The 14,288-nt window shown below is 36.4% G+C and overlaps 1 protein-coding gene across 1 annotated transcript in view; it reads left to right on the top strand.

Moving 5' to 3' along the window:
- Positions 1-14,288, top strand: part of LOC107744964 (serine/threonine-protein kinase 32C-like) — a gene marked incomplete at its 3' end in the record, with an annotated part of 62,291 nt that overhangs the window by 44,816 nt on the left and 3,187 nt on the right. The window contains exon 3 of the mRNA XM_016558794.1: positions 5,283-5,434. Within this exon, the coding sequence (XP_016414280.1) occupies positions 5,283-5,434 (152 nt within the window). The remainder of the gene's footprint in view (positions 1-5,282; positions 5,435-14,288) is intronic.

The following is a 14,288-nucleotide window of genomic DNA, read 5'->3' as shown; positions in this document are numbered from 1 at the left end:
GTGTGTGTGTGTGTGTGTGAGTGAGTGAGTGTGTGAGTGTGAGTGAGTGTGTGTGTGAGTGAGTGAGTGAGTGAGTATATGTGTGTGTGAGAGATATATTTTATTTCAGTTTTTCATGTTTTTTTTTGTGTGGTTTTACTTTTCGTTAATGATAATAACGCTCCTCTGAGATCGTCTGGTCAGCGTCTGCAGGGTTTCACACGCTGTTTCTCATCTGGTCGCTCGTCACTGATTCAACAGAGTCTCATAAGAATCTGCTCAGGGATTCTCTAAACATGCAAACAGATGTTGATAAGCGTGAAATGATCTGTGGAGTGGAAATGTTCTCCGGTGGGACGGGTTTATACGGCTCTTTCCCTGGCGTGCCGCTTTATCTCACAGCTTCAGCGTGACTCAGTCAGAGCTCGGTTAGGCCTCGATCCGCTCGCTCGACAGCCTTTGACCGAAGCGAGCAGGTGGAACGACTGCCAGCATTGTTGTGATGTTTCCCAGAGCAGTGACGGAAATATCAGCTCAGAACAGCATGAAGCACATTCAGCTGGAAGCAGTCTTTCAGCAGCCGACAGCTGACCTTTAGCACACCATCTAATGTGTGTTCAAGCACAGTCACAGGTATTCATTATGAATATTTAACCACGAAAACAGCCGGCAGGAGTTTAATGCTCTCATTTGGAGGAGATAAATGTGAAGGTAATTAGATTGTTGTTAGTGTCAGTTAAAGAACAGGGTCGTTCTGTGTTGTGCCTCACATATTTACAATGAGAGTTAAAGGAACAGTTCAGCCAAAAATGTAAATGTGCTCACCATAAGTCTATTCGAGATCAGGATGAGTTTGTTTCTTCATCAGGTTTGTAAAATTGTAGCATTGCATCAGTGTCTCAGCAATGGATGCTCTGCAGTGAATGGGTGCCGTCAGAATGAGAGTCCAAACAGCTGATAAAAACATCACAATAATCCACAAGTAATCCACAGCACTCCAGTCCATCAGTTAACATCTGGAGAAGAAAAAAGCTGAAACTAATCCAGCATTAAGATGTTTTTAACTAAAATACCAGTCCATAATCCATAATAACGCTTCCATAAGAGATGACAGGAGATGCACTTTTTCACTGGAGGAAGCGTTATTATGGATTATGGACTTAAAAATGTCTTAATGCTGGATGTGTTTCAGCTTTTGTCTTCTCCAGACTTTTCTGAATGTTCAAAACGTTCAAAAATAAGACAACATCAACTCGCGCGTACGATTTATTTGACCCCATCTCAATATGAAAACTGGTAAAACCTTAAGAAATTTCTCTCAAAAGCTAAAACAGTGAAATACCTAATATTATTTAGAATAATTCCAAATTATGTTAATGTTTTTCTATTATACTATTATAGTTTTTGTCAATATTTGTAATTGTTAATTTTATTTAAGTTAAAGTTTTAGTTTTTTGTGTGTGTGTGTGTGTGTGTTTTTATGTCATTATTAGTTTTTTTTTAATACATCTACATAGTTTTCTAAAACTACTTATTTTAGCGCTTAAACTAAATGAAAATGAGAAATGTCACCTTGGCAACTAGCTGAAATTAATTTTAGATAAGTTTAGCATTTTTAAGATTTTTTTAAAAACATTTTTATTGGGAAAAAAACATGGAAGATAAGAATGTTTCTTATCTTGCAGGGTAGGTGATTTGGTCAAATTTATTTATATTTATTTATATCGTCTGTGGAAGGCATAGGACCATAAAATGTTCGTCCAATCAAAATGTTCGGTCCGAACATTACGATAGGCTGCCTGTCAAAATATGTATTTGCATACCTCTGCACACCCTGTTTACACAGAGGTGATACGTTCTGCCTTTAAGTTATGAAAAATTATTTCTGAATGTTCCCTGAACATTCAAAACGTTTAGTTTTTAAATGTTTTTATTTTGTTTTTTTCTTGGTTGTATAAATATTAAGGTAACATTCCATTTTCTAAACATAATAGTTGAATGTTCTTTTGAAACAAGTAGATAAAATGTCAGTCCAACTAAATGATTCAGGAAAAAAATCCATGGTTGAGGTATAAATAATGTTTTTGTGCTAAGGTTGTAAGAACATTTTTAAAGACTATATAGCTTTGAACAAATGCTCTATTAACATTACTGGACTAACGTTTGAGAGAACCTTGTCAGGATGCCAGAAATCCTGAGAATGTTCCCTGTTAGCTGGTGTGGATTATTGTGATGTTTTTATCAGCTGTTTGGACTCTCATTCTGACGGCACCCATTCACTGCAGAGCATCCATTGCTGAGACACTGATGCAGTGCTACATTTCTACAAACCTGATGAAGAAACAAACTCATCCTGATCTCAGATGGACTGAGAGTGAGCACATTTTCATTTGTGCATGTACTCTTCCTTTAGTGATGTGATGCATTATGTGCTGCTTCCTTTATTTTCCCTGCAGAATGATGCTCTAGCAGCAAGAAAACGGATTTGTTGTCAAAGCAGAATAAGGTCTTGTTTTCAGGCTTCTGCTGGTTAATGTGCTTCTGTTGTTGTTGAATGATCAGATCTGGGAGGGTTATATTTGGGCTGTTTGTCTGAGTTATCGGTGCCGGCGGGCAGGTTAGTATTGGAGCTGTCTGCTGTGAACCGCCGATCGAGTCACTGCTGGATCAAAGCGGATGCAATTAGGGAGTGTTTTAGAGTGTTTTCCGTCTGGATGTGTGGGGTGAAACGCTGCTGTGAGCTCCAAGGCTTTTCTAAAGTTCAGGAAAACAACATTTATACTGGATGCTTCGGAGGCCATTTCAACTGGATTAGTTTGTTTGCTTGTTTCATTTGGACGGCTAGATGACTTGATTGTTGCCTCTGGACTCCCACAGCAGCCGTCTGACAGAATCAGAGCGTTTTCTAGTGACTTGTTTCATTTCACCTGAATGAGACATCTGGAGTATGTTTTAGAAGAACAGGCATTTTAAAACTCAGTCAAATAAGAGTTACTCCAATTAATGATAATACATGCGTGGCAACTGATTATTAGACAGTTTGTCTTTCATTGGTTTTATCCTAGCTAACATTTTTTTGGTTAGTTTCTGGTTCTCAGAACTTTCCAAGGACAGACATGCTAACATTCTCTTTTGGAAAGTTTTATTTACCTAAATAGAACGTTCCCCTAATGTTTCCAGAATGTTTACAGTATGTTCCCAGAACGTTTTTAATTGATTCCCCCCAAAAATGACCAAATGGGAACCATATGGGATTGTTAGGAGAACGTTCTGAGATGGTGCATTCAAGTCATGTTCGGATGGAAAGCTGGTACCTTCTTTACTCCCAGAGTTTCCAAGTTGGGGTGTGTATGTGTGTCAGGGAGAATTTTCATTTAAATTTGCAATAAAACTAGCTAAGCTGCATGTACAAAATATGATAGTATTGTACAATTACTATATAACGATTCAATTTACAGCACCTTCATAAGTTGGATAAAAGCATAAAAAAGCAAAAACAGACCCGATGCACGTTGAGTTTTTTGATGAGTTTTTTGTAGAAACATAGCCTACATCGCCTTCTAGCTCCGACCGAAGTGACCTGAATGCGTCTGATGTTGTAATTATGACTTTCCAGAGCCATTGAAAGCCCCTGTTATCGCTGTAGCTGGCGATAAACATTTGATTATAAACCGGAGAGTTCCGGTGCTTGATTCTGATTGGCTGAGCCGCGTTGGAAGCTGTTGTAAATGACTCTACAAAGTAATACACCTTTGTTTACGTTATTTTCTGAAGCCTTACTACGTATATGGAATAACCGTTTTATAAAAGCAATAAGCCCCGTGAAGCTGTGGTTTACAGTGAATTTATAACAGCTAAGGGGGTTTAACTCCGCTTCACGTCATACCTAACAATGCCCCTTAACTGTTATAAATTCACTGTAAACCACGGCTTCACGGGGCTTATTGCTTTATTATTCGTCCAAGCATGCAGCATGTGTTCGGCACGTGTTCAAACTGGACGCTGCTTCACACAGAGAGACTGTGAGGTTTCTGTGTCAGTGCTTCACATGTCCTCTGTCCGTCCAGGCTTTACTGAGCACTTTTTTTATTGCATAACAAGAACAGTAACATAACATACATATATTGAGGATCACAGTGTTTTCAGTTATTATCAATTACATTCATAATAGCATCAAAGGAACAAACAACAACAAAAAAAGAAAGAAGGAAACGGAAAAAAAACTACAGGGAATAACTTAGAAGAAATTTCCATAAGAAAAGGATTCTAAAATTCTATACATACATCCTTTTTGCTTTTTTATTTCTTAGATATTTTAAGGCTTCAATGTAATGCGTACTTTTGTATGAATTATTTGAATGAAAGATTTGATGACTCACTTGTTTTGTTTCTGAATAAATTCGTACTTTTGAACAAATTATTTGAACGAATAATTTGATGACTCACTTGTTGTGTTCCTGAGCAAATCCTTTTTTTGGAACGAGTTGGTTGCATGAAAGATTCAATGACTCACTGGTTTTGTTCCTGAATGAATCCGTTCTTTAGTAGGAATCGCCTGAATGAATTATTCAAATGACTTCTTGGCGCCACCTACCGGTGTAACTATGTAACCGTCATGGAGAATCACTGTAGAATCTAGTAAAACTGTCCTGTAGTTACTGTGACGTCTCAGTCAGTGTTTTGACATGTTTTTGAGGGGCTTTTATTTTGTAATTTTGTCTGGCATTATGGGTGTTGTCTGTAATTTTGTCAAATCCGAATCTAGATTCTAAACTGTCTCTAAACTTTTAAACTGAGTTTTGAAGTATTTCATATTGTGAATCTGTTTTTACACTGATTCATTCATTTGATATCTGCTCATGCAAGCTCATAATAATTAGAGAAAAATAAAAACATTATTGCTATTTATTATGTATTCATTATTTAATATTATATACTAAAACTATTATATATTATATTGTTTTTATTATTAATGTCTGTGAATTTGTAGAAGAAACTAAATAGTGACATATGCATTTGCAGTGATGAAAGATATTAGCGAGTCCATGTGACCCGTCTGCTGCCCGAGTCCTGACTGTGTTTTGACCTTTATCTCTGTCTCACATCACACACACTCTTGATTATCATTTAATGAGCTTTTAATGCAGATTCTGTGCTCGTGAAGCGCCTCTGACCCGTGACATTTTGTGCCGGTCGAAGCGAGCGTGTTATTAATAGGAGGTGGGTCTGTGATGATGCATATGTTCTCGTTAGCGTGGCCTGTGCCGTCTTTCTCATTGCGTGTTCATCTGTGTGTGTTTCAGGTGTGCATCGTGCAGAAGCGGGACACGGAGAAGATGTACGCCATGAAGTACATGAACAAGCAGCAGTGCATCGAGCGGGACGAGGTCCGGAACGTCTTTAGAGAGCTTGAGATCCTTCAGGAGATCGAACATGTGTTTTTAGTAAACCTCTGGTGACTATCCTGTGCTTCTCTCTTGTCTTCTGCATGTGCATGATGATGGGTTTTTCCATCATTTTTTTTCTTCTTAATTTTTACATGTGCAACTCCAAGGAATAGTTCACCTAAAAATGCGACTCTCATTCTGACGGCACCCATTCACTGCAGAGCATCCGTTGCAATGCTACATTGAAGCCAACTCGTCTCATCATTCTCAGCACATTTTCATTTAGTGGTGAACTATTGCTTTGAGTAGGATAGATGCAATTACTGAGAAACACCGGTGAACTGACATCTGCTCTTTTTTGCATTAGTGGCCTCAGGGGAAAAACAGAATGAAAAATGCACAACATGACGCCTGTAAACACTGTTAAACTCTCTTAATCTGTTTAATGTGGCAGCTCGACCTGAAACGAGATCATTCCAGTAATCGCACATATCTGATTGTCTGACGTCACAGGAACTCAGATTTGAGTCATGAGTAATAGACGAGTTTATCATCATCATCTCCTTCTTCCTTTTTATCGATTAAACTTCATCTCTTGTCTCAGTCACCTCCATTTCCAACCAAACGGTCTGTATATGAATTGCATATAAAATGTCCATCTATTTGGATTACACAGTTTTAACATAAACTAATAAACTTAACGTGATTTGTATTTGTCAGTCATGCATAAATGAAACAGGTCAGGTTTTTATGTAATAGTACTAATAAACTGAATGCGTTTTAAATGCACAGTAACCATGTTTATATATTTATCATCAGTAAATCCAATTTGTTCCAATCTCATGTGCTTTAAATATTGAATATTGCTTGTTCCACAGTTGTCATATTTTAACCATCTTCATACTTTTTAACTGAATAAATGTAATTGTTTTCACAATGAACAGATTTATGCTGATTCTAAGTAATTTGAATAAATGCATTTTGAAAATGATTGTTTAAATAAAATGTAATAGATACAAATAGTTGATAATAAACTATGACATGACTGTTTGTGTATGACTGACAAATATGCATCATATTAAGTTTATCAGTTTATGTTTATCTAAATGGATAAAACATTTTTTTTTTACTTTTTATTTAACAAATACTTCTTAAGAATTTTCTCTTCTTTTCTCCTAAGATTAACCGTAAGAATTTGAGTTCTTGAAAAGAATGTACTTCAAAATCGTCATAAATAACTTCTTATAACTTGTCTTAAAACCCCAAAAGCAAGATGATTAATTACTTAAACGGGTTGTTTCAAATTACTTGTTGTCTAACATGTTGTTTAATAAATAAATACATTTATTTATTTGTTTGTTAACTGTGTAATTTAAATGCATAGAATTTTTTTATGCAATAGAAAGGTCACAGATTCGATTCCCAGGGAATGCATGAAGTGATAAAGTCTAAACCTTGAATGCAATGTACTGTAATTGGCTTTGGGTAAAAGCATCTGCCAAATGCATGAATGTAAATTCAGTAGAAAGTTGTTCTGTAATGATGATTTCAGCTCGTGTCTGTGAGCGTCCGCTCCATCTGTGCATCAGAATGCTTTACTTTTCTGTAGATAATTGAACCTGGAAGAGAAAAACCACTCTGAATTGCTCCTGATCGGCCGTCTTCAAAAGCCAAAGCTGTATAGAACGAAAAACGCAGAGAATGAATAATGCGTCTCGCTCTCTCTCCCACGCTCTCTTCCAGTCTCTATCTGTTAAACAATGGCTCTCTTTCTCTCCGCTCATGATGGAGGCGCTTCATCAGGAGAGCATATGCACACAGCGTCTCGTGGTTTATAAATAATAGCTGTCGTTTAGTGCTCAAGCGGCCCATATGGGTGGAAGCATCAGCGCCGCATCCACCTGTCTGGATCCACAGCTGCGCGCCTGACAGAAACCACACCGTGTGGAGAAATAAACTTCATCAGAGAGAGAATCAAAAATCAAAGCATCTGCCTGCTTTTCGTTCCTGATCACTGCCAACCCGAGAGCATGGAAGCTCTTCTCCAGCACTGAATAAAAATGAAATTTGGACTTTTTATCATGCAATTCTGACTTTTTTTCTCAGAATTGGATGATAGAAACTTGCAATTCTGAGAAGAAAGTCTATCCAGCCTGCAGTTCTGACATGCAATAATGAGTTTACATCATGCAATTCTGAGAAAAAAAGTCAGAACTGCTAGATGTAAACTCAAAATCGCCATAAAAACAGTAGTGTGTGATAAAAAAGTCAATTACCTTTTTTTTCTATTTAGTGTTGGAAACAGTCTTTCATAAGAGAGGGCTAGAGATGGAGAGATAGATAGAGAGACTGAGAATTTTTGAATTTTTTACACTTTATTAATTGCAATTCTATTTTTTTTTAATGTAACTACATTCACACATTCTCCAAAACAACAAACAAAAACAAGCCTCAAAAACAAAAAACTTTACAAAAGAATAATTAAATGTTTTTCTTCAACTGTTGATCAACCAAATTTGATTAAAAACCATTAAATTATTTGTGATTCTATAAAAAGAAAACTAATTCTTGCCGTTATTAGGGCTTTTAATGTTAGTTCAGAATCCGCGGAACATTCACCTTTTATGTCTGTTTTCTTTTTAATCATATTGCCAACTTTGCTTCACCCTCTATAAAGTTTATCAAAGAAATCTTGTTCCTCTTTGCAGCAACATATTTAAGAGCAAATGTAACACTGACTGTGCTGAACACTTCTCCTAGTGTCCTGAGATAAGGGTCTTAATCTAAAACAGTGCAAAAAAAGATACGGGTTTTTCTGAGAGTCTGTCAGTCATGTTAGTCTGGTTGTGTCTAGAGCAGAAGAGTCGTTGGATTCACAACACAAGAAAACACAAGACGTTTGCTGGATTCCCTCCATCCTCCCTGTTTGAGGACAGTCTCGTCTGTGATTCATTCTGTGATGGACGCTCGCAGTGTTTGCTGTCTGTGGTGTGATTTGAATAGTGTTTCTCTGACAGACGCGCTCAGATCAGAATGAATTGGATTTTGTTGTATCTTCTATAAGCACAAACTAGATTTGCTGTAGCTTCCTGGAAGTGCCCAGCATCAGGACTACATCACTGTGTGTGTGTGTGTGTGTGTATGAGTGTATGAGTGTATGAGTGTGTGTGTGTCTGTGTCTGTGTGTAACTCAAATACCATAGCATGATAACAGCAGGAGCTTAATGAAGCATTTGGAACATTTTAGAAGTGTCATAAGATTTGCATGTGAATATGTTTGGAGCTGTACAGCCTTCAGGAAGTGAAAACAAACACCATTACTGAAGAAATATACATATATTTTACTTCTATGATTTTGGCATGGGTATGGTACAGTTAGTGCCTGAACCTTTGGAGTTTTTTTCCCCCCAATAAATGGAAGAAGAGATGTACTTAACCTCAACCGTAAGCACCTCCTTCATCCACTGAAGCAGGTCCAACTGTATTTATGAGCAGTTTTAGTTTCTATTAATCTTCCATGAGTTTGTATAAATAGAGACATATAAAAAAAAAAAGTGTGTGTGTGTGTGTGTGTGTGTGTGTGTGTGTGTGTGTGTGTGTATGTGTGTGTGTGTGGGTTTGAAGTTCTTGAAGGACAGTAACGCTTTGTTGAACACTGAAGTATGTGAAGTAGGGAAGGACAGTATGACATTGACAACTTCATCTCAACACACAGTGTATATATAATGATTGTTTTGAAGCAGAGGATTTTCTCATTTCTCTCAGAAGCAGCTTTCATGTGTCTCTCCTGAAAACACTGAGCTTTGAAAAGCCGCGTCTCTGTAAGTCAGAGGAGCTTGTGCTGTAGGCTGGGAAATAAAGAGGGCTTCCTCCTCCTCACAGGAAGCACAGAGTCTCTTTAAGCCTTTAGAATGTCACGTCTGCAGAAAGTCATAATTACTGTATCCATTCACCCGCTCTGAGTCATGAAGCAGCAGGAGAACAGCTCCGTCACATGAACACACACACACCGTCTGTAAAACACACCGAACACCTCCATCACACAGACGGAGGTCAGACCTGAGCGAACGAACATCACATAAACAATCATCTGACTGATGAATCACACACCAGATCTCACTTATGACGCAATATCAAATCCTCAAATGGTCTGAGCTGCTGTCTTTATTTCAATTTCAATTTAAAATATTTATTGGAATAATTTATTTTAGTTAGTTAATAAGTTATTTTAGTATCATTGAGATACTATTATATTTTTTATTAATCATTTTTATATTTTCAGTTTTCATTTAAATTTTACTTAAAATTTTAGTAATTTTTTTAATTGTGTTTTTGTCACTTTTATTAGTTGTTTTTCTTTAAATATGTCTCTGTATTTTATATACATTTTTATTTCCGTTTTATTTATTTTTGTATGTATCCATTCACCCGCTCTGAGTCATGAAGCAGCAGGAGAACAGCTCCGTCACATAAACACACACACACCGTCTGTAAAACACACCGAACACCTCCATCACACAGACGGAGGTCAGACCTGAGCGAACGAACATCACATAAACAATCATCTGACTGATGAATCACACACCAGATCTCACTTATGACGCAATATCAAATCCTCAAATGGTCTGAGCTGCTGTCTTTATTTCAATTTCAATTTAAAATATTTATTGGAATAATTTATTTTAGTTAGTTAATAAGTTATTTTAGTATCATTGAGATACTATTATATTTTTTATTAATCATTTTTATATTTTCAGTTTTCATTTAAATTTTACTTAAAATTTTAGTAATTTTTTAAATTGTGTTTTTGTCACTTTTATTAGTTGTTTTTCTTTAAATATGTCTCTGTATTTTATATACATTTTTATTTCCGTTTTATTTATTTTTGTACATAAAAATGAGAAATGTTGTGTTGGCAACTAAATGAAACGAGTATGTTTTTTTTTTTTTTACCTATTTTATTTTATTTCTGAATAAAATGTTTATTTTTTTAATTATTAATATTTTTTAATTTAGCTGTTTTTGTCACTTTTATTAGTTTAAAAAAAAATGTCTAAATAGTTTTCATTTATTTTATTTTATTATTTAGTTTTAGTTAGTTTAATACATCAAGATAAATGAAAATGAGAAATGTTGGCAACTAGCTGCAATAAAGTTTGTTTTCTATATTTTATTTCAGTTGACATATATTTTTATATTTTAAATAATGAAAGAAAGAAAAATAAATGTACAATATAACAATAACAAATCAAATTTAAAAATAGTATTAAAGTAAGGTTCTTAGTATTGATTAAAAATAAAAATAAAAATATATATATAAAATACACATTAGACATTATGAAGACCAAAAATACTTTAAAGGGGTCAAGAACTGAGAAACCAAAATTCCCTTGATTTTTTTTTTTTACATATAAGAGGTAATTGTCCTATAAAAACATCCTGTAAGTTTCAGAACTCAAAACTCTCTTGTTAGTCTAAAAACCGCTTATATTGAAGGCAGTCTGCCAAAACGACAACTTGTGGAATGTTCTACTCTATGATGTAATAGTGTGGATAAGCACCGCCTCCGCAGAAAAAGATGCGTCAGAAAGTGAATGCCTCGACATCACTGCCTGTTTAGCCCCGCCCACCGATTTTACTTCGCGGACTGTTTAGCCCCGCCCACCGATTTTACTTCGCGGACTGTTTAGCCCCGCCCACCGATTCTACAGCGCAGCCTGTTTAGCCCCGCCCACCGATTCTACAGCGCAGCCTGTTTAGCCCCTCCCACCGATTCTACAACGCAGCCTGCTTAGCCCCGCCCACCGATTCCCACATATAGACAGTTTCAACGGCAACAACATAAACAAACGTTACTGCTCATGCACGCTTTTGTGGCCCAAACTTAACTTCCACAATGAATCAATAACAACAACAAAATCCCTCTAGAGTAGATTATTTCTAATAACAAGCAAAATATGTTTGCTGCGTAAATCAGATGGGCTTATTGAAATGCAAATTCATTCTCTGCCAGCAGGAGGTGCTTTTGAAACGCACAAAGATAGCGGCTAGCGGCTGCTGTACACAAAGCAGCACTGCGCTCACAAACGCTACTTTATCAGGCATCATACGGAAATAAGATGAAATGAAAATGACATAGAAGAGAGATACATTAATATAAAAACACCCGCACTGCGTTTTAACTTTGAAACGTGCAGCGTTCATATTTATTCAATTAAATCATAGCCTTTTGAAGTTTGATCGTCATTTAAGCCTTATCACATTTCTTGTCTTTCCGTCCCCCAAATTTAAGACTTCTTGAAATTATAATCAAGACTTTTCTTGTACCATTTAAGGTATTTAAGACTTTTTATTGCCTTAAATTTGATACAAGTCTTTTAGGGACCCACGGGAACCCCGATTTGTTACATTTTAATACTGTTGCATTATGAGAAAATCATTATTGTAGATTGCACTCAATATTGTAATAATGATGATTAATGTCAATTAATAGAATTCATTAAGGAATGTTATTTTCTTGACATTGGTTATTTTAATAGCATGAAAAACAAAACAGTTATTCAAATTGGTATCAAATTACATTTAGAAAGCAAGCATCGAACATTCGCCATCACGCAGGGGACTTCAGTCTAGAACGAGCTCACTATGCACTCGCGAAAACTCCCATTATAAATCACTGAATGTACCTATCTAACCTGCAAAATGAATCTCTTGTTTACATCGGATCTGCACTTTGTTGTTTATGATAAGAGAATTCGCAAGAGTGCAAAAATTAATTCAGTGAGCACACACAATAACCAAAACTGGGTTTTCGCAGATTTCTTTATTACTGGTGACTAAACTAAATGCCTCTGATTGGCCATTGCATACATGTGCTCAACAGGAACGTGTGTGATTGGTTATGGTAATGTTCAACGCTGAAAAAAAAATGCATAAAAATAAATCTTTGGTGCAATGTGAGCAAACCTAAACATAATGCCGCAATCAACACTTTTCATTCATTTTCACATTTCACTTTAAAATGGGTATCAGGTACATTTTACATCCCTATAAAAGTTTAATTGACCTAAAAAGAGAACTATTTAATAAGATAACTAATTATTTTGAAACCAATGCAATTGTAATTTCAAGCAGTTTCAAGCACTTTATTCAAAATCCAAGCACTTTTCAAACCTTGAAAACGCTACATTAAAATTCAAGCATTTTCAAGGATTTAAAGCACCCGTACGAACCCTGTATATTATACAGTTAAAAACACATTAGAATGGTGAATGCTTGTTGTGTTATGAACTGCCATTTCTGCTCTCATGACCAGCATGGAAAACGGATCCGAAATGAAGTGCAATTTTCTGCTTTTCAGCTAAGAAACAACACAATGGTTTTGAAACCAAAAAAGTTTGGCTTTGTCATTTGTATTTATTGTTAAAGATTCATAATTTCTGATCCGCTTAAATATGTAAATGCTCACACCATGATTAAAGTACGAAAACACAGAGAAATGTTACTTGTGAAATAGCTTGTGTTCATAAAGCAATGCTCTTTTGTTTCATTGTTCAGCTTCTCTAAGTAAGAAACTGTGTATTTGTTCGGACCAAAATGTGGCTTTGTCATTTGTATTTATTATTATAGTTTCATCATTTCTGATCCGCTTGAATTTGTAAGTGCTCACGCCATGCGTACTGTACAAAAACAAGTTTAGAAATGTCATTTGTGATATAGCTGGTTTCAATCACTCTCCATGTTCATAAAGCAGCGCTCCTTTGATTCATTGTTCAGCTTCTCTCTGTAAGCAATTGTGTATTTGTTAGATTTAAGTCCAATAAAACTTACTTGGTGTAGCACTTCCACAATACAATTCATTTCAGGGCTGCATTACAGAGGGTCATACAGTTATGTTATCCTTTAATGCTTTAACATTAAGAAATTAAGATCGACATGATGATATGTGTTGATTAAATACATGATCAACTGGCTGAGATCAAGCTATATTGTGTTTATTATTTTATGTGGGAGTTATATCAGTACCACTTGGTTATTAAAAACTGCAAAAGAAAAATCACTTTGGTCCAGGCCACACGACTGAGCACTCAAATGAACTCAAGGGATTCAAATGAGAGCCCGACCAATATATTGTTTTGCCGATATGAGCCTGTCGTAGATATATCAGTATCGGCGAATATGCCGCCGATATGAAATTTTTTTTTACAGATCATATAACGCAGATTTAATGCTTTTGAGTGGTGTAATTACTTGGTTTGTCCAGCAGAGCGCGCTCCATTGTTTGCTACTGGCGACCTAGGAGCTCAAACTTCACCCAAGTCCGCTGCTTCAAATTATCTGCCCGCCACCAACCGCACCTATATTTGATCGTCACATTACAATGATTCTAATTCTTAGCTTTGCATGATGATATGATGAATGGAGGGTTCATTTTTAACAGCAGATTCAGTGATGTTAGAAACTAGAGCTGATCTGCGCATCACGGCACACGGGTCTGCGGCGCATTAAAGCCTGTGTTATGGCCACCGGAGCTGATCGCGGCCACACAGTCAATGCTGGTGTTTATACCGGCCGCGCCAGGTCACATTACATCACATCACATCACATCACATAGCGCAACAAAATACAATAGAATTCTATTGTATTTTGTGGTGCCGCGCTGCTCGCATCCGATGTAGAATAGAACCCATTATAATCAGTGATGTTGTCTACACTGGATGCAGTAAACTGATGCCTCGTTCTATTTATGACGTGCTGACACAAAGTTCAAATGATTTTCAACAGTCGCTTTGTTGCATCCTGTTGCGGCACAGACACGGTGTCAGCATAGTTTGTCAGTACAGTCAGTAACGTAGCAGACTGAAAAGTTAGTATCTTTCAGCAGTCCAATAGACGACAGTGCGGTGGTGGCTTGAGTCTGTT

The sequence above is a fragment of the Sinocyclocheilus rhinocerous genome, unplaced genomic scaffold (assembly GCF_001515625.1).
Source record: "Sinocyclocheilus rhinocerous isolate Xijiao unplaced genomic scaffold, SAMN03320098_v1.1 scaffold881, whole genome shotgun sequence".
NCBI classification, from domain to species: domain Eukaryota; kingdom Metazoa; phylum Chordata; class Actinopteri; order Cypriniformes; family Cyprinidae; genus Sinocyclocheilus; species Sinocyclocheilus rhinocerous.
Note: the sequence above shows the minus strand (reverse complement) of the source record. Positions and strands in the feature narration are given on the sequence as shown.